Source organism: Diadema setosum, chromosome 13, assembly GCF_964275005.1.
Source record: "Diadema setosum chromosome 13, eeDiaSeto1, whole genome shotgun sequence".
In the NCBI taxonomy this organism is placed as follows: domain Eukaryota; kingdom Metazoa; phylum Echinodermata; class Echinoidea; order Diadematoida; family Diadematidae; genus Diadema; species Diadema setosum.
This window is the reverse complement of record NC_092697.1, coordinates 35,954,984-35,978,648: the sequence shown is the minus strand read 5'-3', so window position 1 is coordinate 35,978,648 and position 23,665 is coordinate 35,954,984. Positions and strand designations below refer to the sequence as shown.

Sequence of the window (23,665 nt, the reverse complement as noted above, 5' to 3'; positions counted from 1 at the left end):
GTTGTATCACAAAACATCCTATCATATAAGAAATAAGAATTGTACGATAGAACCTAAAATATGAGGAGATATCACTATTTTCTCAGTAAACGTAATGGCAGACAGTTTAGTCTGGAAACATTTTTATTATCTCCATTGTTCACATTTTGTGTATTTAACAATACTTAACATTGATTATACTAATTCAAATTTTTGCATTGGTTGTTTCTATCCCTAACTCACATTTTGGAACTATTTTGAAGCATTAATGCTGGGTTTTTATTTCATCTGCAAATGGTAAAAGATAGGTAGAATCACATTTAAAGACAAAGAGAGAAGATCAAATGTTCAAGTGATATCCCCGTAGCTAAACAAGTAAAATAGTTGATAAGCATTAAAGGAAGAAAAATCCTACTCCTCGCAGCCCATCTTTCCAGAAAAAACAGATGATGATATAGAATGATCAGCAATGTTCTTTGTTATAGTCTTCCTGTATCATATCATACAAAAAGCTCTATAAAATTCAATTGGAAATTAATATACGGTAAAACCTGTGTACAAAGGCCACCCAAGGGCAGACAGAAAAAGTGGTCTTTGTGTCAAGATGGTCTTTATAGACATGCTCTTGAATGTATAAAAGAGATCTGAAGGTAGACAATTTTTGTGATCCTAAGCGCAGGTGGTCTTAACGTACTGATGGCCACTAATAAAGTCTTGAGGTGATTTTGGAAACGTATGCTAAAGCTGACAAAAGTCAATTAAGTACATATTTCAGTTTCAGTTTCAGTTTGATATTATTTCTGCATTTTCCCATGAAAATCATACATAGTTTATGCATGATTCTCTCTGAAAAAAAAGGATTTGCAAATGATATGATTTATTAACAATGCTTACAGTCACAGGTTGGCTCTGCTCTTTATCTTTTGTAATAGACCTCATATATACCAGAAAACTCTCTGTGAGTATTCGAATGAGGAGGAAGGTATGAAAAAATGGGTCATGGTTAATGAAGATATTTTCAGTTCCAGTGCTTGAGTCTGCGCTGATGGCATATCAGGCATGATGTATACGTGCCATTCATCTTAATGTGGTTAGCTGCATTGTTATTACATATCCCATGCCCATGATGATGTCTCACATGAATGGATTGCCCACGGCAATGACCGAGTTAAACTTGCAGCCGCAGGTTGTATGATTCAACGACAGAAAGAGAGAGAGATGGTGGAATCGGGGGTCAGAACCCGCTCTCTTGGATCGACAAAAATACATCGGTCTCTTTTCTGCCTTGTAAAGTTTAGCAAGCATTTGTACAGACGCTAGGAGGAAACAGTGTGGCGTGTGAGGGAAGATTATGGGCGGTAATTTCATTCAGAAATATGTGCTATTTTTCTTTTTTTAAAGGGTGGAAGGACTTCTCTTTCTTTTTCTTTTTTTTTTCCTCAAGTGAGGAGATAATGTTTATGACAAGTTTGCGAGGGGGAGTCGTGATGGATCATATCCGTGCGTGTCACTCAGCATCGCCGTGGCGATATGACGGAGAATCCCCCGCTGGGAGACGACTCATGCCGGGAGGAAAGTTTCGTCCCCCTCGCTCAAACTCCGTAACCTTTCTCGCTTCCCTCTCCCGGTTCTCATCCTCCATCTACGCCAGATGCTGAATCAGAATCTTCCTCTTCTTTCTGACGATCCGTCTGTCTGTCTGTCTGTCTGTCTGTCTCCTTTATTTTCTGCCTCTTTCTAATTTTTTTCCCCTTTCTCTCTCGATCCCACCCCTTCTTACTTCCAGGTCCCTGATTTAAACTGTCTTGACAAATTGGTCACACTGTAATCGTTAGAATTTCACTCATGGGTCCTTTATCTACTTTGTCTCATCTGGTGTTGTTGGTGTTGTTGCAATTTCTTCTACAGTTGTAGACACCAGAGTTCTTCTCATCCAATCAGAAACTACAACTTATTAATGTCTCTGAACTCGACAGGTCAAACTTTCAAAATGTTTTTATGAATACAGCCATCTCTTGTTGAAACAGGGAGAATGTGAATGTTTTTGGAGGTCATGTGTGGCATTCGTTTTGCAAGAAGGATAGTGGTAAAAGCTTGTTAGTGTGATTTAGAAAAAAAAGAAATGTTTGCACAAAGAAATTGTGAAAAAGGAAGGAAGATTATCAGTCAGTAATTCAGCTGATTTCATTTCTGAGAAGAGAAATATCGTTTAGATGTTGATCTGTCAAAGAAATTTGTCACCCCCTGTGCATCTATTTTTATCTCTATGTCCTCTTAGATTAAAGTTCGTATGTATGTTTAAGTATGAATATGTATGTGTGTCCATATCTTTTTGTATCTTTCCATTTTATTTCATGTGTTCATATTTGTGTGTTTTTTGACAGAAAAAGAAGGAAGGAAAAGTTAAAGAGACAGATATTTGATATAATGTGGGAGCTATCGCTGCTTTCAACAAAAGTTCTTGAATAACTGTGTTTCATATTTTTCTTGCTTAATACAGAATCCTAAATGGTTTACAGCATTGTGGGACTGCCCTTTATGTCATGAAATTCTAATTGCAGCACTATATGACTATGTAAAACATCCCTCCCTGTAGGAGTGACCTGGTCAGTGTGGATGTGGACACTTACAGCAGTCTGCAGATCTTCCAGAAGGAGAGCCATCCGTCGGCCTACAAGTCTGGGGGCAGCGGGGCCAAGGAAGGCCTTAGTCTCTTTGGTGAGTTGGTCCCACAAACCTTGGTCTCAACACCACCAATATCAATCATTAAAGCACCTTCAATAGCAGGTGTTTTTCTACAGCTATAGGGATAGAAAATTTTTTAATAGAATTAAAGCATTGTATTTATTGAATTCATATCATTTTTTTTTTTTTTTTTATATAGATACAATGCACCATTTTGAAATTTGAACGTCACACGTCAGTCGTCCTTGTTTTCCCAGTGTAGAGTAACAGCAGCAGAAATGTCACACAGCACGCAGTGGTTTCACTTTGTATATAAACTGTGACTGATTGACTAATGATTCCTTTAATAGTTTATCATATCTCCTCATTGCTGCTTCAGAGAATTGCTGTCAAGAGTGGTTTTAAAGTGTGTAGATTGAGTCATTGCTTGGTCTCTAATTTTCTCCGTAGGGGTGTTGAACCGAACAAGATCAGCCATCGGTAGTAAATTAATGAGGTAAAAAATAGCCCAGTTGGTATGATATTGTCCCAAACTTTCCACTTTGGAGCCCATGTTTTACTTTGAATTATGACTTGGACGACGTGAACTACATGCTCGTTTTAAGATATCAATTACTTTGCATAGTTAATCTTACTGCATTACATTTGTGTATAATTTAATGTTCCTATCCTGAAGAATTGTTAAGATTTGTTGATTTTCATCAATCGTCCACATTGTCCATGTTTATATTTAATCATTCTGTTAACATATTAATGTTTTGTTTCTTAAAAGTGTTCTCTTGTGGTTTTTTTTTTTTCAAAGTTGAACATTTGTTTGCTTCTTTTTGCATGAAGTTTTGAATTCCACTTTTCAATTGAATTGAAGTGAATTCAATTTTATTTAATTTATTGAATTTTCAAATTGATATCCTCAAAAACTGAAAGCCAGAAATCGTCAGATGGCTTAAATGACATGAAAGGTTTTCTCGGTTGCTTCATCTTATAGTATGTGACAATTAAATAACAGTGTGCCTCTTTTCATAGGTAAGTGGGTTGAAAGAATTTTTGAAAAGTGTTTTTTTTTTCAGACAAAGAGAATTAATGAAGTTGTGCATGGTCAAAAATGATTTCACTAACAGCTTGAAATGCGAATATAGTGTGATGAGTACCTGTGTGTAGCAGGCTGACGCAGAACGAACGATGAGTATCGTATACACACTGACACATAATGAGTGGCCCATGTCATACCGTCTCCTCTTTTTCTTTCAGTCAAGCAAATCCCTCGTCGTTACAACAAACAGAAGGTTCCAGAGTAAAGCCGTGACACCCCTGTCAGCGTTTCTTAGCAAAACTTGGAACTTATTCATGCTGGCTCACAGTGTATGTCCCCAAAGGAAATTAGTAAACAGTTGGGCTTAGCTTGTGGAATTGGTGGGGGGAGGGGGGCAGCGAATTTTAGGGAAAGAGGTACGCAAGCTGTTGACAGTTCCAAACAGGTGAATGAAAGTAAAAGGAAAAAGAGAGGGAGAGGAAAACGAGAGGAGAAAAAAAGGTTAAAAGTTTCGTCAACGTTTGTCAGTTTTCATGAAAAGACGCATGTCCCCTGCTGACTCAGCGCTCATTCATTAGTCTACTTCCCCCCTCATGGTAAACTGGACGCGAGGCACGCGAAAGTGCTCCAGTTGTCTGGCGCCACCTCGCGCATGCAACCATAATTTTTCGTCGCCAGCCCCTTCACCTTTCTCGTCGCGGCTGTCGCTGACCTGACCTTGGTATTATGCTTTGCTTTGTATGTTTTTCTTTTAAAGCCGCAACCAAGGAGATGGCTGAAATTCCCCAGCAGGCTCATCTTTGCCCGAAGATCTGCGAATTGGGATAAATTCGAGTTGACTGATTAAATCTCTACCATGGCCAATGATACTGGAAGCAGCCAGTATTGGTGCTCCATTTTTTGAGAGCCCAATAGATTCTGTGCATATTGCTGTCTGATGAAGAAAATATGCCAAAAATAGCACAGCATTCACACAAAGTTACCAGATAGTATGAAACTGGTATGTTAAGTAGCTAGCTCATGAATTTGGTGAGGGGTTCCAGTAGATGGTTGCATTGTGTGTTTATAGGCTTCAATACAGCCATGGCAGCATCTGCTTTCTCACCTGGCTTGTTGATCAGGGGTGGATCCAGGAATTCTGTAAAGGGGGAGGGGGCGCAACTAATATTTCTGGTGCCACTTCTGGGTTTCATTTCATTTTTTCCTTTTTATTTCTTTTGTTTTTAACCAAAAAGTAAAGGGGGGCGTGCACCGTTTGTGCCCCCCTCTGGATCCGCTACTGTTGATGGATACAAAAAGGAGCAAAAGATGGATGCTTTTTGGCTATCATGGGCTATCTAAGACTAGCATAATGGAACAGTTATTCAGCGTCCTTCACAGCAAAAGATGATGTTTTCTCGTAAGTTGACTTTGACAGCCAGTAGTTTCTGACAAAACTATATACTACAGTGGAAGTAGTGTGTTGGGGAATCCAGTGTCACTTAAACTTTAGGATGGTTCTGGGCTCATTACTATAAGTAAACTTAATACTTACTATGGACCACATTGCAATCCTTAAAAGCTTTTCTTCTGTAAGAAAAACAAACAAGCAAGTACATGATTCAAGTAGAACCTAAAGGAGGGTTTCATGTCCTAAGAAAAAAAAAGACAACAGGATTTTAAAGCAATTACAGACTTCTTTCCAACTAAGTAAATTCCTGAAATAAGTCAATTCATTAAATTTTCCTTGTAACAGGTGCTTTTGGTTTTTCATAACACTTTCAGCCCATGTGTGGTAAAGGATATTGTTAACCTCAGCATTATCCAAAAAAAAAAAAAAAAATCTCATGAAGTAGCTGGTTGTAATCTGAAAGAAGGAAATGTTTGTTTAGATTTGTGTTCATCTCTTTGATATAAAGTAATTTTGTGCCAAGATATTTGCCTTGTTTTCTTTTCACCTTTAACCAACTGTTTCTTGTTGCTGTTTTAGTGCAGTTTGCGTTTAATGTGCTTTTTGTTTTGCCCTCTGTTTTCAATAATATGTTTTGGATATTTGCCAATGAGATCGGTTATAGCCACCTTGATTAATGCTGAACTTGCTTTCGCCATGATGGCGAAAAGCCATCCAGTTTGCCAAAGCGTACATTGCGCCTTCCATGAAAAGGCAACCTCTTTGGGCATCAAACTTTCTCACTGAGATTTCTTTACAGGTGAGAATTCAGTCCTCTCTCTCATGAGAAAAGGAGACTTTGAGAAGATGATGCAAATATATTATGTGACTACCCAGCCCAAAACCCACAAGAAATAGGCACAAACTGAATTTCCACTTGTCTGCATAGTATCAAAGAGTAAACTCTGAGCTTTAAAATGTTATGTAACTTGTTAAAACTTTGCCACCCTAACCCTTTCAAAAAGTGATCGAAATAAGCATTAGGAGGTGTAAAACGTGACTTAATTGTTCTATTTCACAGTGAAGGCAGCACCTGTAAAAAAAAAAAAAATAAATAAAAAAAAAAATATATATATATATATATATATACATATATATATATGTATATGTATATACATTGATTTAAGTTATGTTTTAAACCACAAAATTTTGACAGTAGGTATAAAAAAGATTAAGATTTGTCTTCTAGGTTAAGACAAGCTTTAAAAATTTGAGTCCGTCAACCCAAATGACTCTTTTAATCCATTACAGAGAATCCTAATCAGCAATTTTTTTTTTTTTTTGTGGGCTTTGAGCAGGACGGTCATATATGCAACTGTCATGAAACCAAAGATGTTTGCGTTTTCCGAATGTCAGGCAAGTTTTGTTTTGTTTTGTTTTGTTTTATGAGTGTTTGATTTTGCTATTCACAGTCAAGTTGCAAAATTAGTAGCATCATAAATAACTGTATATGGAGTAAGCAGCATCTACCTGAGTAATACAAAAGAATGTACCACAGTAATGATATGGTCTTCTATATCCAAGAAAGCTTCTTCAGTGTTACGACTGCTCTACCAGAAGGCCCTGTCATTATTTACCCTAGCGTTGCCAGGTATCCATTTATTCACCTGGGGGAGCAAAAGTGGGTAAAAACACCTTGTCCAAGGATGTAGGCATTTGATAGGATTTGAACTCGGGACCTCCAATGGAAAGTCAAGAGTCTTTTCCACTATGCAATAGTGTCTCCACAGTAAAATTTGAACAAATCAGTATTCAGAGCAATCAAGCTTTCTTATTGAATGCATTGCATCAAATCATTTCATGGGAACTAGGAGAAATGGTAGAGAGATGGACTTGTGCCTTTAACTCTTTGATTACAAGTTGTTTGATTTCCCAATAGGGTTGACACCTTCCTCACCTGTTACCAGTAATGAGTGGGTTAAGTGAGTTGTGAGATATCCCGAATGAGCGAGTCATGTTCTAAAAATGTTCTGTGGCAGAGTTTTATGTGAGTTTTTACATGAGCTTTAGGTAGCTCGGTAACACTGATCTAAGCACAACTGCTGTCAGTCTCCTTATCTGATTACCACAACAATAAGAGATTTTGAGATGCTGGTTGCAACATTGTTAAGTTTTAAGTTATTTTTAACTCAGACTTTATTTTTGCTCTCTTTTTGACTATAATTATGTCAAGTGAGGTAAGCAATTTTTATGGCTTTATTAAGATGAGAAGATAATCTGCAGTAGAGAGATCTTCAGATTAAAAAGAAAAGGGTGTGATATACAATTCTGACCTGACTTAACTCGTTGAAGACTGGTGCCAATTTTACTCCTGCAGGTGTCTATGGGAAACATGTGTTGTAACAAAATCAGCCTGTCTTCAGTGGGTTAAGGCTACTGTTTCCTCGTTCTGGTGCCTTTTGTTTCACTGTCACTAATACCTCAACATTGACGTCACCGTTACATGTCAATGTTCTTGACGGTGGAACCCTGCAATTTATTTCTATTCACTATTTTGCGTGTTTGATGTGTTCATTCTTTACTTTTGGAATCACCTAAAACAATTTTGCACGAGAGTGGATGGGTAGAGTAGTCCTGTGGTACCAAGCAAAGATGTATGAATTGATCCTAGAGAGGGGACACAGCTAGCACTCCTTTATCACAAATGGGGTCATACAAACGCACACTCAAGAACGACCAAATGAAGAGACAATCAAACAAAAACAAACAAATACTGTAAAACCAGAAATTTTCACATGCATGAAACTTTTGCAAAATTTGTTGCTAGATTTGTGAAAGTAAAATGCACGCAGAAGTATTTGTGTAAACAATGCATTTAATGCCGGTAGCAATTCATGAAAGTTTCAAACCACACACACACACAAAAATAAAGGCTGTCGGCTCCAATTTCAAACTATTGGTCATAGAGGGCGCCAGGCCACTTTCAACTGTAGCCTCATAAGGTTATCTTGGTGACTGCTAACTACTGTCAATCAGTGTTGTATTACCTTGGCTGTAGAGAAATGTGACAAGTTATATCAATGCCAGTTTTAAAACACACACACACACACACACACACACACGCACACACACCAAACTTACAAACAAACCAGCAAACAAACAAACAAACAAACAAGTAACCAAAAAATTCATGAGTTGATCCTGATTAGTATGATTCACCCCTCACACAAGCACTAAAATGTCTTGCTGATGGTTTTAGTTCCCCTACTTATTTTATCTAATTTTTTATTTTTTTTTTCTTCTCAGGCTATGGTTCTTGCATCCCCCTCGCAATCTGGGCCTCCTAAGAGAGAGGCAGGAGGCCGTTGCATTCTTCTTGAATCCACGGAATGCTGAGGTGACAGCCTCGCTTCAAGACTGCCTCAGGAATATCAAGAATGTTCCGGTAAGTGTGCACATTAATTACTTGAATTATATATTAGGAATTCAAGGAAAGAACTGTAAGAGACTGACATATTGGGAGTAATCTGCTAGGTCAATGACACCGAACGCATTTCTATGGCTGTAACTGTCACTGTTGTCAATATTATGATTTTCATTATTATCGGCATTATCTTCATCATCAATACTATCTTCAGCATCATCAATACTATCTTCAGCATCATCAAGATCCACTTGTAGGAATGTAAAATGTGATAAATTTCTGGATATGAATTGAAATGTTGTTGGTTTTTTTCTGTTGATGTTTATGGCCAATTTACTGTATGTGTGTGATGACATTTCACAATCTCATAGGTATCCACTAGGGGTGGTGCCTGTAGTGGCAAATCAGACAAGCTACCAAACATTGTCTATTATAGCAACTTATTATTGGCATGCATTATTTATGGGATGAATTGATCAAATACTGGCTTTTTTTTTTGTACTTGTCAATCTGACAGAGAATTTTCAAACAGATGCAGCAAGCCCAGGTTTCTATCACTGACTGGCAGTCACTGTACAAGGTATGACTCCCATTCTCTCTCTGTATATCTATCTTTCTATCCATCTATCTACCTCTCTCTTTCTCTGTAGTTTTCTCTCTCTATGTATATCTTTCTCTCTTCTATTTATCTACCTCTATCTATTTCTCTCTCTCTCTCTCTATCTATCTATCTATCTATTGATCTATCTATCGATCTGTCTATCTATTATTATTATTATTATTATTATTATTATTATTATTATTATTATTATTATTATTACTGTTCTAATAGCACATAATACCTTTGGCAAGGTCTCTATATATCTATCTATCCATATATATGTATATATATATATATATATATATATATATATATATATATATATATATATATATATATATATATATATGTCTATCTATCTATCTATCTAGCTGTCTATCTTTAAACAATTACATGGTAATCAATCAAGAAGCATAAAAGAGAAGCATAAATCAAGTAGATTTTTCCACATGGAAATCCAATCTTGTAATCATTTTCTGTTCCATCAGATTATTGTTCAGTAAAACTTCACTTTGCAAACATGTCCTTTTACACTTTTATTTTGTTGTACACAGTTGTTGATGTTGACAGAGCACCACTGTCCTTCCAGATTAGAAAGAAATAATAAACTGCTTTGAAATTTCTTGTAGTGTCATCTTTAATGTCATTTTGTTTTCCTCAGCAAAAGAGTGTGTGATAAGCAAGAAGGAAATGTTAGATTTTATGAGAAAATTGAACATGCACTGTTGATCACGTTGGGAGCAATGAGTACTTGTCTCTCCCATTTTGTCATTAATTTAATTTAGATTAGAAGAACTTAAATATATCAAACAACAAGTACAAAACATTAGGTTTACTCAATTTTTACTTTTTGCTTTTTTTTTCTGAAAGAATAAGATTCATTTCAAAATACAGAGAAATCTATGTAGTGATACAAAGACCACCCATAGGGGATGGAAAGAACAGGTCTGCATAGGCTAGGTGGTCTTTGTACACAGATGGTCACCAAATCAAGCTTGACTGCAGATTCTATTCCTAATGCACATTCCACCTTTTTTCATGTTTTTTTTTCTTTTTTTCTTCTTTTTACAGACTGCATACAATGCCATTGTGATAGCTGATGTGTGCAGATCACAGAGAGGACATGCTCCAATCTTCAGAAAGGTAAATTGCTTGATTATTGCAGGCCATCTTACGTTTTCATTGTCTTTTCATTATTTTGCACCTGAGGAATTGTTCTCACTAAGAGCATATCTGCAAGTGCTTGTCATTTGAAAATATGATTGCAATAGGTTGATGTTAACTTCAGAATTTCTTGCACATCTATATTTCTGTGTTTAACTGCTACATGTTTTCAGTGAAGATATCAGATCATATAAATTATGTGATGCACGTTGTTCACAACTTAAGTTTGTGCTACCTATGAAGAGTAGTTATTTTTGAACTGTCTTAAACACATTATTGAATAATGTACACTAATTACTCAGTGTACAATGTACATTATTCAAAATAAGACTTGATTGCATGATGTGCATAAATTGTTTTGTAAAACAGAAGTGGAATTCTGGTAATGAGTCACAGTGAGTAATATATAATGATGTTATCACCTCTTGTAAACTCTGACAATGTATTCCTGCATTTTTATCTATGACTGATCATTACCTTGTAATTGAGTGAAAATTAATGGCAGGTGATCTCCCGACAGTAGGGCATAATAAATTCACTATTTCAAGTCATCCCTAAGTTTAGCATTTGCTTAGATTCTAAGTTTCAAACACAAACTAGGTAGCAGCAGTTACCGTTTTCTTCCATTCACTGTGAGTGGCATCTTCATCCAAGGAATTGTTTCATATCTTCTCTTGATAGGTCGTACATTAGAAGTCCTGATGTACAGAAACAGAAAATGCTGTGAATACTGTGTATCCATTCATGCAGTAGGATTTATGATTTGCAGAACAGACCTGAGTTTGAATACAGTATGGCAGATATTTTGTGAGCATGATATTGTGCATATCATAACTTGTACAACAGTCTTCTAAGTGATTCCATATATGATTATAAAAAAAACAACAACTAATGACAAGTTGAGAAGTTATAAGCCTCATCCCTCTTTCAGAAGCAAATTGAGCAATTCGAGCAATTTGCAGGTGTCTCGCCATGGACATGAAATACATCATAAATTCTGTGCATTATGAGGAGTCACCCCCAAAATTTGCTGCAAAAGAAGAAAAGAATGTAAGAGATGAGACCATCGCAAAATATAGAGCATAACAGTAGTTGGGATATTGACTGTACATTGTTTTAACCCCCTGTGCAGATCACAGAGGCATTCACTGAAGACCTCCATCATGTGGCACTGGCAATCAGTCAGTTGGTATGCAAACAATTCTTCTCTTTCATCTTTGTCATCTTTTTCATTTTCACTTATTTATTCATGTTTACATGATGTATGTATGTATGTGTATATAAACACATATGTTGATATGTAAACAGATGAACGGATGGATGGATAGATGTACAGATAGATATATAGAAAGACGGACAGGTAGAAATAGATGGATAGATAGATAGACAGGTAGATGGACAGATAGATAGATAGATAGATATATAGATAGATAGATAGATAGATAGATAGATAGATAGATAGATAGATAGATAGATAGATGAATAGATAGATGGATAAATAGATGGATAGATAGATTGATATATAGATAGACAGATAGATAGATAGACAAATATATAGACAAATACATAGATAGATAGGCAAATTAATGGATATGTTTAGATTATCAGTCACTGGGCAATGGAGAGTCCCCTTCAGAAGTACCTGGTACACAGTATAAGATGACAAGATGACTAGATTTGTAATTGAATAAAAGGTTTTAAAAGAGATTAATGATTTTTAGAGCTAGTGAATACAAGTGATAAAGTTTACAGAAAATGTCACTGTGTCAAGTGTACTGATGAGCTTTCTATTTCATCCTTTTAACAGTAGTGACAATGACTGTGGTATGAATGAGTAATTTGGTCACACACTTATTGGACTGTATACCTGGACTGTTCTCTTGTGTATGCATGCATATCTGTTATTTCAGGTTGACTTTGAAGAGTCATTCAGCCAGAACCGGTTTGTGGTGAAGCCCAAAGTTGATGAAGAATTAGACCGCAGTAAGAATTGGTTTCATTATCAAAGTGTTATGTCATTTAATCTTTAATCAGCATGAGAAGTGAGAAAACAAAGAGAGATCATGGCTTTGCACTGTTGCTCAATTTTGGAAAGTTGGACGTTCACCATTCATTTGGTGATGCAACTTTTACATAAACTTTGTACAGTCTAGATATCTAAATTGAACGCCTGGATATAGTGCAGTGTCATTCAAAAGAAGATTTTGCTGTTATTGAGTTATTTTGTCATCATGTTTTGTGTCATTATCTGTGTTGTTGTGCTCATGATTCCTTCATTGCAGTTTAGAGTGTCACTTTGCTACAGAAGAGCAAAACATGAAACCTGAAATGTATAGGCAAACCCAAACATGGTGTAGGTCTATTTAAAGGGGCATTTGAATAGATGGTGACAGGACATTTGCTGCTGCGGCAATAAGCCAGTTTGTAATTAGCTCGTGTACACATTGATACAAATGAACTTTCTTTTTTCTCAATTGGTTAGGCACTTCACTCATTTTCAAAGCGGCATAATGCATAAGCTTGCCCGATGTAACAATTTATGGAATTCATGTTCAAACAAAGAATGAACTTGCGTTTAGATCAGGTGATGAGAATACTCCATCAGTTGACAGTTTAGCAGGCATCCATTTCATTGTTTTGTTTTTGAATGCAAGCACTCTTGCTGTCAGGTGGATGTGCTGGCAAGCACCATTTTGATGGCATACTTGCCAACTAATAAGATTTAATCAGATTCAGTAAGATTTTTTACATTAAAAATAGCAAAATAAGATTTTCTGTCAGAGAAATAAGATTTAAAAAAAATATTTAGATATACCTTTCATGTGTATTTTCTGAAGATTTGACTGAAAGTAAGATTTTTAACTTCAGTTTGCATATAAAATAAGATTTTTGCAATCCACGAGTGAGATATTTCATCTTGAAATGTTGGCAGGTATGTGATAAGGATCACATGAATATTATCATCTCATCACAGATGCTTATCTCGGTGAATTTAAAAACTAATATGCATGTTGGTACAAATGACCTTTTTCTGCTCATGCACAAAGTGGAATTATGAACTGGTCTATTGCTCCGGTCTTATTTTCTCCAAGAACTTAGAGTTAGGGTTAAGGTTTTGATAGGGCTTTAGGTCTAGTTTAATGTGAGGATTAGAATTGGGTCAGGGTTATGTTTGTAGGTAGGTTTTAGGTGTGGCTCAGCATGCAGATATTCCTGGGAGCAATTGTCACAGGAGCAGATGTCGTGGAACCAAATAGACATATGTCACGTTTGTGTTCCATTGTGTTTCAGGAAAGAGGACCTACAGCACACTGCCCAATCTCATGACTCAGGTGGCCAGGGAGGAGCTAAAGAAACTCAGTGAGGAGATCGAAGAATGCTCAGTCATCTATGTACCTCAGGTGAGGGGATGGGGGGGGGGGGATACTGGGGAGGGGGAAGGGGTTGGGATCATACATTTCATCTTCATTTTCATTTCATTTACTTCATGTTTTTAAAAAGTCACTGTGCATACACCACACCAGGGCCACATTTCATATAAAGTTGATATGATAGCAACTCTTGCTGGACTGACCATTGTCATGGTAATGACAAGAATCCAGCCTCCTGATTGGCTGTTGCTATGGGGAAGTTACCATTCCAGCAAGAGTTGCTATCCTAACATCTTTTATGAAATGGGGCTCAGACCTGCCAAATAGTACAACTATACACCTGATGGTGGACTGTACTTATCAAGAAGAAGAAGTAGAAGATCTTGACTGAAATGCAATAAAATGTGACAATTTAAAACAGGGCACTCATCAAAGTTATGCAAAGAGTTCTGACATCAAATGATAATGCATTATATCTATAGGCCATCAACATTATTGTTACATAGCCTATATCTTGTAACCAACAAGCATAACAGCACACTATCAAACACTGCTGAATGTCAAATTATTGGTTAAGATTGAGACAGGTGTCATCTTTCACTTTTGAACAGAAGCTAGCGTAAAAGTGGATATTTTTGCATGACTAATATTTCGCAATAGGACTCGAAAGATGTATTTCAAGTGTTTTTAATTCTGCGGAATCAAGACATCAACAACTGGACTATGTGACAAGCAAAAATATTTGCATGCTTTTATTTTCACGCTATTTTCCCGTTGCCTAAAATGCGTGAAAATTTCAATGCCGCAAAAATGTCCACTTTTACAGTACTTTGTTTTTAACATCTTGCTTGCTGCCATGTGGATTACTCAGTAGAATAATTTGTGAATTTTGTATGTGGAATCAAGATTTAATCTTTCAAACGTAACTTTGCTTGATGTCACAGCTGGGCTACTTACTGGCAATACCTTGCACCCCAAGAATGCTAGAGACAAAAGATTTCAACATTCCAGGTCTGCAGTTCATGGTAAGCTTTTTTATTTTCTGTTTATTTTCATATTCTCATCTTTGTTTATGTTGTGTTAAATATTTCCTTGTACAGCCCAGCTTTTAACAGGTTGGACTACTATTACTATAAGGAACTCAGCCAATAAATAGTGATTTTCAGTGCTGATTTGTACAGAGACCTAAACCAAGATCTGTTCTCTATGATGCTGTTCAACTTATATTTTTCAGTTATGCATTGTTTTGTTTTTTGTTGCAGTCTTCTAACTCAGAATCCTGTAATTATGGGAGACTCTTTCATTTGGTTTGCTGTAAGGTGTGATGGTTGATTCACATGCAATTCTTCACAATCACAATTCCGTCTCTAGTCTTTTTGCTTTGTTTCTTTTTTCTGGTTGTAGTTCATGTCAAACAATGTGGTCCACTACAAGAGTGCAAGCACAAGAGGTTGGTGTGATAATTTTCTTCTTGGTTACAAAGCACTCTTTATAATATTACTTGTCATTTTTGTTTCCCCAAAGTTGCTTTGAATGATATGCAGCAGTGTCCATAAATGTTGTGTGACTTCATACAGAGTCCTGTCACAATAAAGGAAAAAATAAAATACATGACAGTAGTTTGGGAAAGTAGTGTAAATATCATTATTAGTGTTGCAATATTACAAGTATGAATAATGATAATGATGATGATGGCGAAGATAATAATGGTAGCAATAGTAGTAGTAGTAGTAGTAGTAGTAGTAGGAGTAATAGTAGTAGTAGAAGTAATAGTAGTAGGAGTAATAGTAGTAGTAGTAGTAGTAGTAGTAGGAGTAATAGTAGTAGTAGTAGTAGTATAGTAGTAGTAGTAGTAGTAGTAGTAGTAGTAGTAGTAGTAGTAGTAGTAGTAGTAGTAGTAGTATGTAGTAGTAGTAGTCGTTGTTGTTGTTGTTTTTGTTGCTGTTGTAGTAGGAGTAAAAGTAATGATAATAAAAATAGTAATAATGTTAATGATGATAATAATATCTATGACCATTATTGATAGTAGTAGTAGTATCATTATTATCATAACCCAAATCATCATTTCGTGTTGTTCATACAGTGCTTGATGCCAAGCTGGGCGACACCCACTGCGATATCACCGACCATGAAACTCAAATCATGCATCGCCTCCAGAATGACATTCTTCTCCGCTCACAGGTCTTCTTTGCCGTCATGGACTACGCAGCTGAGTTGGACTGGTAAATCATAGTATCCATCGTACTTGTACATGTGAATTTTTTCTTTCACACTATTGAAGATACATTTGTTGTGAAGGGGTAAGATATCCTGTCACTTATTGCGCATTTTTAGCTCCTAATTGGCATAGATGTCTGGAAAAGAATCGTCAATGAATAGAGATTACCTAGTTGCTCCGATCTCTTATGTGTCTCCATGACCTTATAGTTGGGCTGAGGCACATCATTACACCTGAGTGGGCTTGCTAAATCTATAGTCTTTCAGATTTGGATGGATTACTGCTACTGAATTATGATGAAAAGGCTTGGCAAGTTGAGCTGATTGTACAAAGTGCCAGGGTGCTTAAAGGGTTAACAGAGGAATTAACTGTGTGGCAGATATGTACCGTGTAACTGACACAGTTGCCAAATACCATTTTGTTTTGTTATTTCTTTCAAATGATACTTCTCGAGGTGCCTCACATTAACAGCCTTACTGGAGAGATGATCTTTCCACTGAATTTTGAGTTACAAGACTGTACTGAGTACTAGTAGTGTGCAACGCTTTACACACTGGGGATTGATCAGTTAAGGTAAACTAGGGTCCCTTTCTACTTCCCCCAAAGTCGTTTGATAGTTTTTGTTAAATGTTTAGGTGTAATTCATCGGTCAGTCACGCTGATGTAACGTCCATCTCTCATTGTGTCATTAGCCTGATAGCCCTGGCCATTGCTGCCAAGGAGGGGAATTATGTCCGGCCTGAGCTGACTGCCTCCGGTGTGCTGGACATCAGAGGTGGACGACATCCGCTTCAGGAGCTGTGTGTGACACCCTTTGTACCCAACGATGCCCGGTTTGGTAGGGATCACACCAAGGTTAAGATTATCACGGGACCTAATGCCAGCGGCAAGAGTGTCTACCTCAAGCAGGTCAGAGTAGTTCTTTTGTTTCAACTCCTTTCATTCACTCTCTTTCTCCCTCTAATCTCTTTCTATCTCTCCCTCTCTCCCTCCCTCTCCCTCTCTGTCTCTTTGTATTTCTCCTTCTCTCTTATATATATCTCTCTCTATCTATGCCTATCTCTCACTTTATCTGTCTCTATCTCTCATTGTATATCTCCCTCTCTCTCTATCTGTCTGTCTCTTTGTATTTCTCCCTCTTCCTCTCATATATATATATATATCTGTCTATGCCTATCTCTCACTTTATTTGTCTTTATCTCTCATTGTATATCTCCTTCTCTTTATATCTGTCTGTCTCTTTGTATTTCTCCCTCTTCCTCTCATATATATATATGTATCTGTCTATGCCTATCTCTCACTTTATCTGTCTCTATCTCTCATTGTATATCTCCTTCTCTTTATATATGTCTGTCTCTTTGTATGTCTCCCTCTCTATCTCTCACTTTCTCTGTCTCTATCTCTCATCGTATATCTCCCTCTCTTCCTATCTGTCTGTCTCTTTGTATGTCTCCCTCTCCATCTCTTATATATATCTCTCTCTATCTATACCTATCTCTCACTTTATCTGTCTCTATTTTTCATTGTATATCTCCCTCTCTATCTGTCTGTCTGTCTCTTTGTATTTCTCCCTCTCCCTCTCTTGTATATATATATATATATATATATATATATATATATATCCCTATCTCTCACTTTATCTGTCTCTATCTCTTGTTGCATATCTCCCTCTCACTTTCTCTCTCTCTACATAAACATGTATGATATAGAATTCTCTCTCTCTGTCTCCACACTTTCTGTCTTTCTGCTTGTGTCTTTTTCACTCTTTGTTTGGATAAATATTACTTAATATTTGTGTTGTTGCTGTTGTTTACAGGATGGAATTAGTTGTCTGATTATTTACATGTTTGCCTTTATTAGTGCTTTGCTGGACATTGGTCTGTTTCTGTCTTTCTGAGATGTTACAATTAAATCTGTCTGTCTGTATATTTATCTCTATCTTTGTCAGTTTATCCTCTGTTAGTATTATCCAGTGTTGATACAGTAGCTGTTACCTTCAGTCACCTTCAATTTCTCTTTATTTCATACTTCTCATACCAGATTACATGAAAAAATAATAACACAAATTCAGGTTTACTTTGTCAATATCAAACAGAGGAATATTCACACATCATGTACACAGTAATTACGATGATGACAGGTCAAAATCAAAATTACAGGTTGGGTTGTACAAGGAGAAGTGTGATGGGATCTACATAAAATCAAACTTGTTTGGCTGTAAGCCCCAAATAATAAGTATTAAAAAATGAGAAACAGAGTGGATAAGAAAGTTCAGACCAGAGCAATTAATAATTCCAAATGAAGGAAATGAGGATTGCCTATGTGATATAAATCAAACTAAATGTGAACTGTAATTAGGACTGAGTTTATAATTGTATATTATGTACTGCTAAGTCAAATAATGAAAAATCTTCAGAAGCCTACACCCCTTGTGGATTGGAACTTATGTTTGAAGTTTTTGAATTCAACTCCTCTTTAATTCCATCAGGTTGGGCTGATCGCATTCATGGCTCTGATTGGCAGCTTCGTGCCGGCTGAGAGTGCCTGCATCGGCCTACTGGACGGTATCTACACCCGAGTGCACACACAGGAATCTGTATCAGTGGGACTATCAACATTCATGATTGATCTCAATCAGGTAAGATTTATGACATCAGTGAATTATTTGTTGCTTATATTTCTATTATAAACATACACGTATATCCATAGACTTAAATGATAGTCCTGTGATCGGTCATTTGAGCTAGGAGAGGCCTTTCATTTTTAGAACAAAACAATTAGACTGTACTGCTATATGCCATACAATCTTTTCCTTTCTGTCCCACGCTATGCATGGGAATCTGTGCCTCTCTTATAAACCCATTGGCCCAAATTCACAAAGGTGGTACAATTGAAAAACCATGGTTTAAACCGTGGACAATTTGTATGGAGCACCAAGTGTCGCATGGCCTATTTCGTTACGAAATCTGTCATTTTTATTGACAAAATGACCATTTCGTTGACGAAATGGTCATTTTCATAATGTAATGATCATTTCATAACGAAATAGGCTATGTGACACTTTGCACTCCATACAAATTGTCCATGGTTTAAACCATGGTTTCAATTGTACCACCTTTGTGAATTTGGGCCATTAAATTGTAAATTCATGCTTCATCTCTCATCCTGCTATGGCTGCTGATGTGATATACTCTTTACAGACTTGTTCTGATTCAGAAGTTGGATGAATACCCGGTAGTTACAAAATGGGGGTCACATGTCTATAATGGCCACTTTTTTCATCTCTCCTGTGTGGCTGATATAGACAGGTTCGACTGTACTTGGTTTGTGTCAAAGGAAAGACTGATACCTTTGTAGAGAGACAACCATAGTAAGCTTGAATATTGCCTGGTGCAGCAATGATTTGTCAGAGAATTCAATGTCTTATTAGTCTTTTCCTGATGATGTTACGTTCTCACAACGCAGCTATCAATAGCCGTCAGGAACGCCACAGAATCCTCCCTCATCATCGTTGACGAGTTCGGCAAGGGGACCAACACTGTGGATGGCCTGTCCCTCCTGGTGGCGGCTGTCCGGCACTGGTTGGCCCAGGGGCCAAAGTGTCCACACCTGCTGGTCTCCACCCACTTCCATGCAGTGGTCCGGGAGGAGCTACTACCGGCCTCCAAGCTTCTCTCATACCAGGTTTGGCCACCGACATGTTATCAGTGGTAGCATGCAAAATTAGGGCTCAACATCCTCTTGTAATCATATGAAAACATAAAGTTTAATCTTTGATGTAACTTGCTGAAAGGGACTGCATATGATTATGAAATTGGTTGGGTTCCTAATTGCAATGAATTACAGATTGATATAACAGGGGCGGATCAAGGAATTTCGTAAAGGGGGGGGGGGACAAAGAATATTTTTGGTGCTACTTCCAGGTTTCATCTTATTTTTTTCTTTTTATCTCTTTTGTTTTAACAAAAAATGAAGAGGGGACACATGCCCGGTGCACCCCCTCTGGATCCACCACTGTACAAGTATGATTGAGTATGATACAATTGTAAACACAATGCAGAGTAGTCAGAAAGTGTTCTGCAATATTGGGAAGTGTTAATGCATGCAAAAAAAAAAAAATCTTAGATACAAATGTACTTCAAAATCATGTTTATGTAAATGTCTGATGTGCAGTAGCTGACATGTGGAGGAGTTTTCACTTCTAAGGTCCTTTGTTTTTCCTAATAATTGTAAAGGTCTTGACATGAAAACAGTGATTTGACTTGCCTCTTCCAGTATTTATTGATTTTTTATTTTATTTTATCTATTTATTTATTTATTTTTTTTTTTGTACTTCATATCATCCGTTGACAATTAGTGCCAACTCTTTCTGGTGGTTTCTGATCTCTTACTGGTTTTGGACTTACAAACATTCTTTTCATCAGACCATGGATGTGCTGGAGAATGAGGGAGAGCTGGTCTTCCTGTACCAGCTGACCGATGGTCATGCCAACTACAGCCATGCCAGCCACATTGCACTGACCGCTGGACTTCCAGAGGAGCTGGTCAACAGGGGCAAGCAGGTATGGTGGTCAGTGTGGTTCAGACCGTCTTGTGTCCATCAAGACTGTGTGACATCGACAAATTTATCACCACAGCACTGTTTTTCTTTTCTATGTGTATGTTCTAAAACTTTGCCTACAAAATATATAATTAGTATTCCAACACACCTTCATCTTGCATGAGTTTTGAATCCTTTACGCAGTGATGGGGACTAACTTCATTTGTGAGTTAGAAACCAAGAATTATTATTCCTGATGTGAAGTAAAGGATGATCATATCTCAAAACCTCTCTAAGAAATAAAAAGTGGTGCAAGAAAATGGTGAAAAGAAAAAATTGATGATATTAAAGAGATAAATTGGAAAGAGAACAAAAGATCAGAAAGCATGAAGAAGCGTGGAAATGTAAAAGGGTTGAAAATATGCTGGGAAAGGAAATACTGAAATTGATTTTATCAATCATAGTAGAAAATAAATGAGAAGAGGAGAATAGAAATAGAGAGAGGGTTGTATATCGAAACCATCAGTAACAAGAAAGAAGTATGGATAAGTGTTCAACCAAAAGCTGGCATTTCACAGTAGAGAAAACAAACTAATGAAAACATTAAGATTCATTCTACTGAGTTCTTGCAGGGTTTCCCTTTATGTAATCCCTAAGGGCAAGATAAAAGAAAGAAACAAGAAAAGGAATGAACACAGGTAGCTTTTGTTAATGTGTTATAGAGACTTTTACATTATATGATCTATGCACCTGACTTTTATCTGAATATTTCAGTTTTTCTGTATGTGTACTTGATTTGAAAACCTTTTTCTGTATGCTCACTGTCTCAGTTTTACAGACAGTGTCATACCACTCGCTGTGAAATGTTATCTGTTCATGAGGCCATTAAATATCTTGACGGTTGTTTGTATTTGTCTCTCGACTCTGTCTCCAGGTCTCCAAGCTCCTACGGGAGAACAAGCCCATCCTGCGAGTAGACTCCTCCAGCTCTGAGTCCCAGTTCAGGCGCTGCCAGGAGATTGTCACCAAGTTCCTGGACCTGGACCTGGACTCTGACGATCTGGAGGGCTTCCTGAGGGAACAGGTCCTGGAACCTCTGTCGTCGCCGGCTCCAGAAAAATCATGATGTGCATCCCAGTAAACATTGTGGAGATTGTTTGTTGCTTTTTATGTATTAAGACATTTAACTCGGAAACAGAATGAAGTAAATTCCATGGAATGTCAGCTTTACTCTTAACTCTTAATAATTACTATAACCAACTCTATCTTATTGATGTATGACGTTAAATGTATTTTGCAATGTATTCACTGTAGTCATGCATTGACCTTAGGCCTCAGTTTGGGCCAGTTTATAAAAAAAAAAAGCAACGCAACGTTACACTGACAACCTCACTTTTGTTACAGTCAGAGTTGAATTTAGTGTTAGCTATTAAAGTGTTAGTTGAATGTTAGTTGTGTTATTTTGTAAAGAGATTTGTCGTCATTGCTAGTTGCAATAACTTCAGTTACTACAGCAGCAGTTAAATCAAAATTCTCACTGCTGATTGGTTTTGGCTGTGTTGCTGTGTGCCCTGTAGTGCTCAAGAACTAGGCTGGAACTTGAGCGTTACTTGCCATTCTATGCCCTCAAATTTAGAGATTTCATTTTGACATCCCAACCTGCATTCTCCACAGCACTACGGTTTGCCCTTCTGCTACAAAATCAACTGTTAGGATGATCTCCCCTCAACATGAAATGTTTTTTGTTGGCACAATTTTTTTGCTGTGTATTGTTTTTCAACCTCATCCCAACTTTAACATTCCTCAAGTGGGCAAAAAGGTGTGATTAATACACTGTTAACTTAGGTATTTCCTTACAAACTTCAGTATTTACACGAAGCATGTATTGCAGTTGGGTTTTGAATATGTGTATAACTTGTCCTGTCATATGAATTATTTCTTATTGATTTTCTAGAGAGCATCTCCTGAATCTTCACATTTCACAGACATTGTTTGTCCATGTCTCATAAGCTTTGATATTCTGAAAACATCTAGTATTGCACACGGAACTTTCATTCAAGTCTGATACCTCACAATGGGTGTCTTCCAGCATTTCAATCTACCTGTAGTTATTTGATAGGCACTGAAATAAAAAAAAAAAAAAAATTATTCCAGAGAATTTGACAGTTTATCCGGTTAAGGACGAGTCCTGAGTATACTCAGGCAAGTGTCTGTGGGAAATGCATGTTGTAGCAAAATCAGTCCTTCCTCAGCGGGTTAAAAATAAAGAGAAAAATCCTATTCCCTTCTTGTGATGTGACTGGTAATCTCATGTTAAGAATTGCAGTAAATACATTGTAGTGAAGTTTTCATCTAGTCTGACTTGTTTTTTCCTCATGTGAAGCTGAATGATTGGAGCATTGATATTGATACCAAGAATTTTTATTCCAAGTTGCAGCAGTATTTATTTTGTTACTGCCGCTTCTCAGTTGAAGTTGATGGCCTTGAACAAAGTGTTTCTGTAGACGGTTCTGCAATACATTTGTGAATTGTCATGATAACTGTATTGATATTCCTGGTAGAAGGTTCTAATCAAGAAGAAGATCTATTAAATGTACTCATACCTTCATCAGGTTTAGATTTTGGAATGTTAAATGTCAATTGATGCTGTTCAAATTGCCATGTGTTTATTGTACATAGTTACTTGTACATGTACAAGTGTACATGTTTACTTTTCATGCTCTGTCTTATAAGACATAGTATTTATGTGTTCTGCCGACTGCTGACATTTTGATAGTTCAATATACATTCCCATAGATCCAACAAATATAATATGTGCTTGTCTTTATTTCGTGCTGATATCACAGAGTGTGAAATATGCAAGAAATTCCATGTTGCCAAATGCTGTATGTTTAATTTGTCCTTGATTCATGGTAATGTACTTATTCCCTGAAAGCATTGTGACTCTTGTTGGAAATCATTTTGTTGAATTAAATGCTTTGCAATTGAATTGCACTTTGATGCCATTTATTTCTTTGTATGTGTGTGTATATGTATTATGTACATGTATTGATGGGGCCACAGAACTTCAAAAACAAGAACAAAAATCAAATCACATCAAAAGCGATGACTTTCTGAGGGTTCGGGGGGGGGGGGGGGGGGGGGAGAGGGAGGGTGGCAATAACCCCCCTCCCTCCCCCCCCCCCCCAAAAAAAAAAAAAAATAAAAAAGATAAAAAATAGGCATGTGTGTGTTAGTGTATACAGTCATATGTGTGTTTATGTAATGTTGAGGTATACCTGGTA

General features: G+C 36.9%; 1 protein-coding gene across 1 annotated transcript in view; it reads left to right on the top strand.

Annotated features, from left to right (window-relative positions):
- Window positions 1-23,370, top strand: part of LOC140236750 (mutS protein homolog 5-like) — a 181,612-nt gene extending 158,242 nt beyond the window's left edge. The window contains exons 8-23 of the mRNA XM_072316678.1: window positions 2,576-2,697; window positions 3,115-3,160; window positions 8,370-8,508; window positions 9,005-9,067; window positions 10,160-10,231; window positions 11,385-11,441; window positions 12,163-12,235; window positions 13,544-13,653; window positions 14,568-14,648; window positions 15,028-15,073; window positions 15,707-15,845; window positions 16,534-16,750; window positions 18,330-18,479; window positions 19,307-19,525; window positions 20,266-20,403; window positions 21,316-23,370. Of these exons, the coding sequence (XP_072172779.1) occupies window positions 2,576-2,697; window positions 3,115-3,160; window positions 8,370-8,508; window positions 9,005-9,067; window positions 10,160-10,231; window positions 11,385-11,441; window positions 12,163-12,235; window positions 13,544-13,653; window positions 14,568-14,648; window positions 15,028-15,073; window positions 15,707-15,845; window positions 16,534-16,750; window positions 18,330-18,479; window positions 19,307-19,525; window positions 20,266-20,403; window positions 21,316-21,507 (1,864 nt within the window). The 3' untranslated portion in view covers window positions 21,508-23,370. The remainder of the gene's footprint in view (window positions 1-2,575; window positions 2,698-3,114; window positions 3,161-8,369; window positions 8,509-9,004; window positions 9,068-10,159; window positions 10,232-11,384; window positions 11,442-12,162; window positions 12,236-13,543; window positions 13,654-14,567; window positions 14,649-15,027; window positions 15,074-15,706; window positions 15,846-16,533; window positions 16,751-18,329; window positions 18,480-19,306; window positions 19,526-20,265; window positions 20,404-21,315) is intronic.
- Window positions 23,371-23,665: the final 295 nt, after the last annotated feature.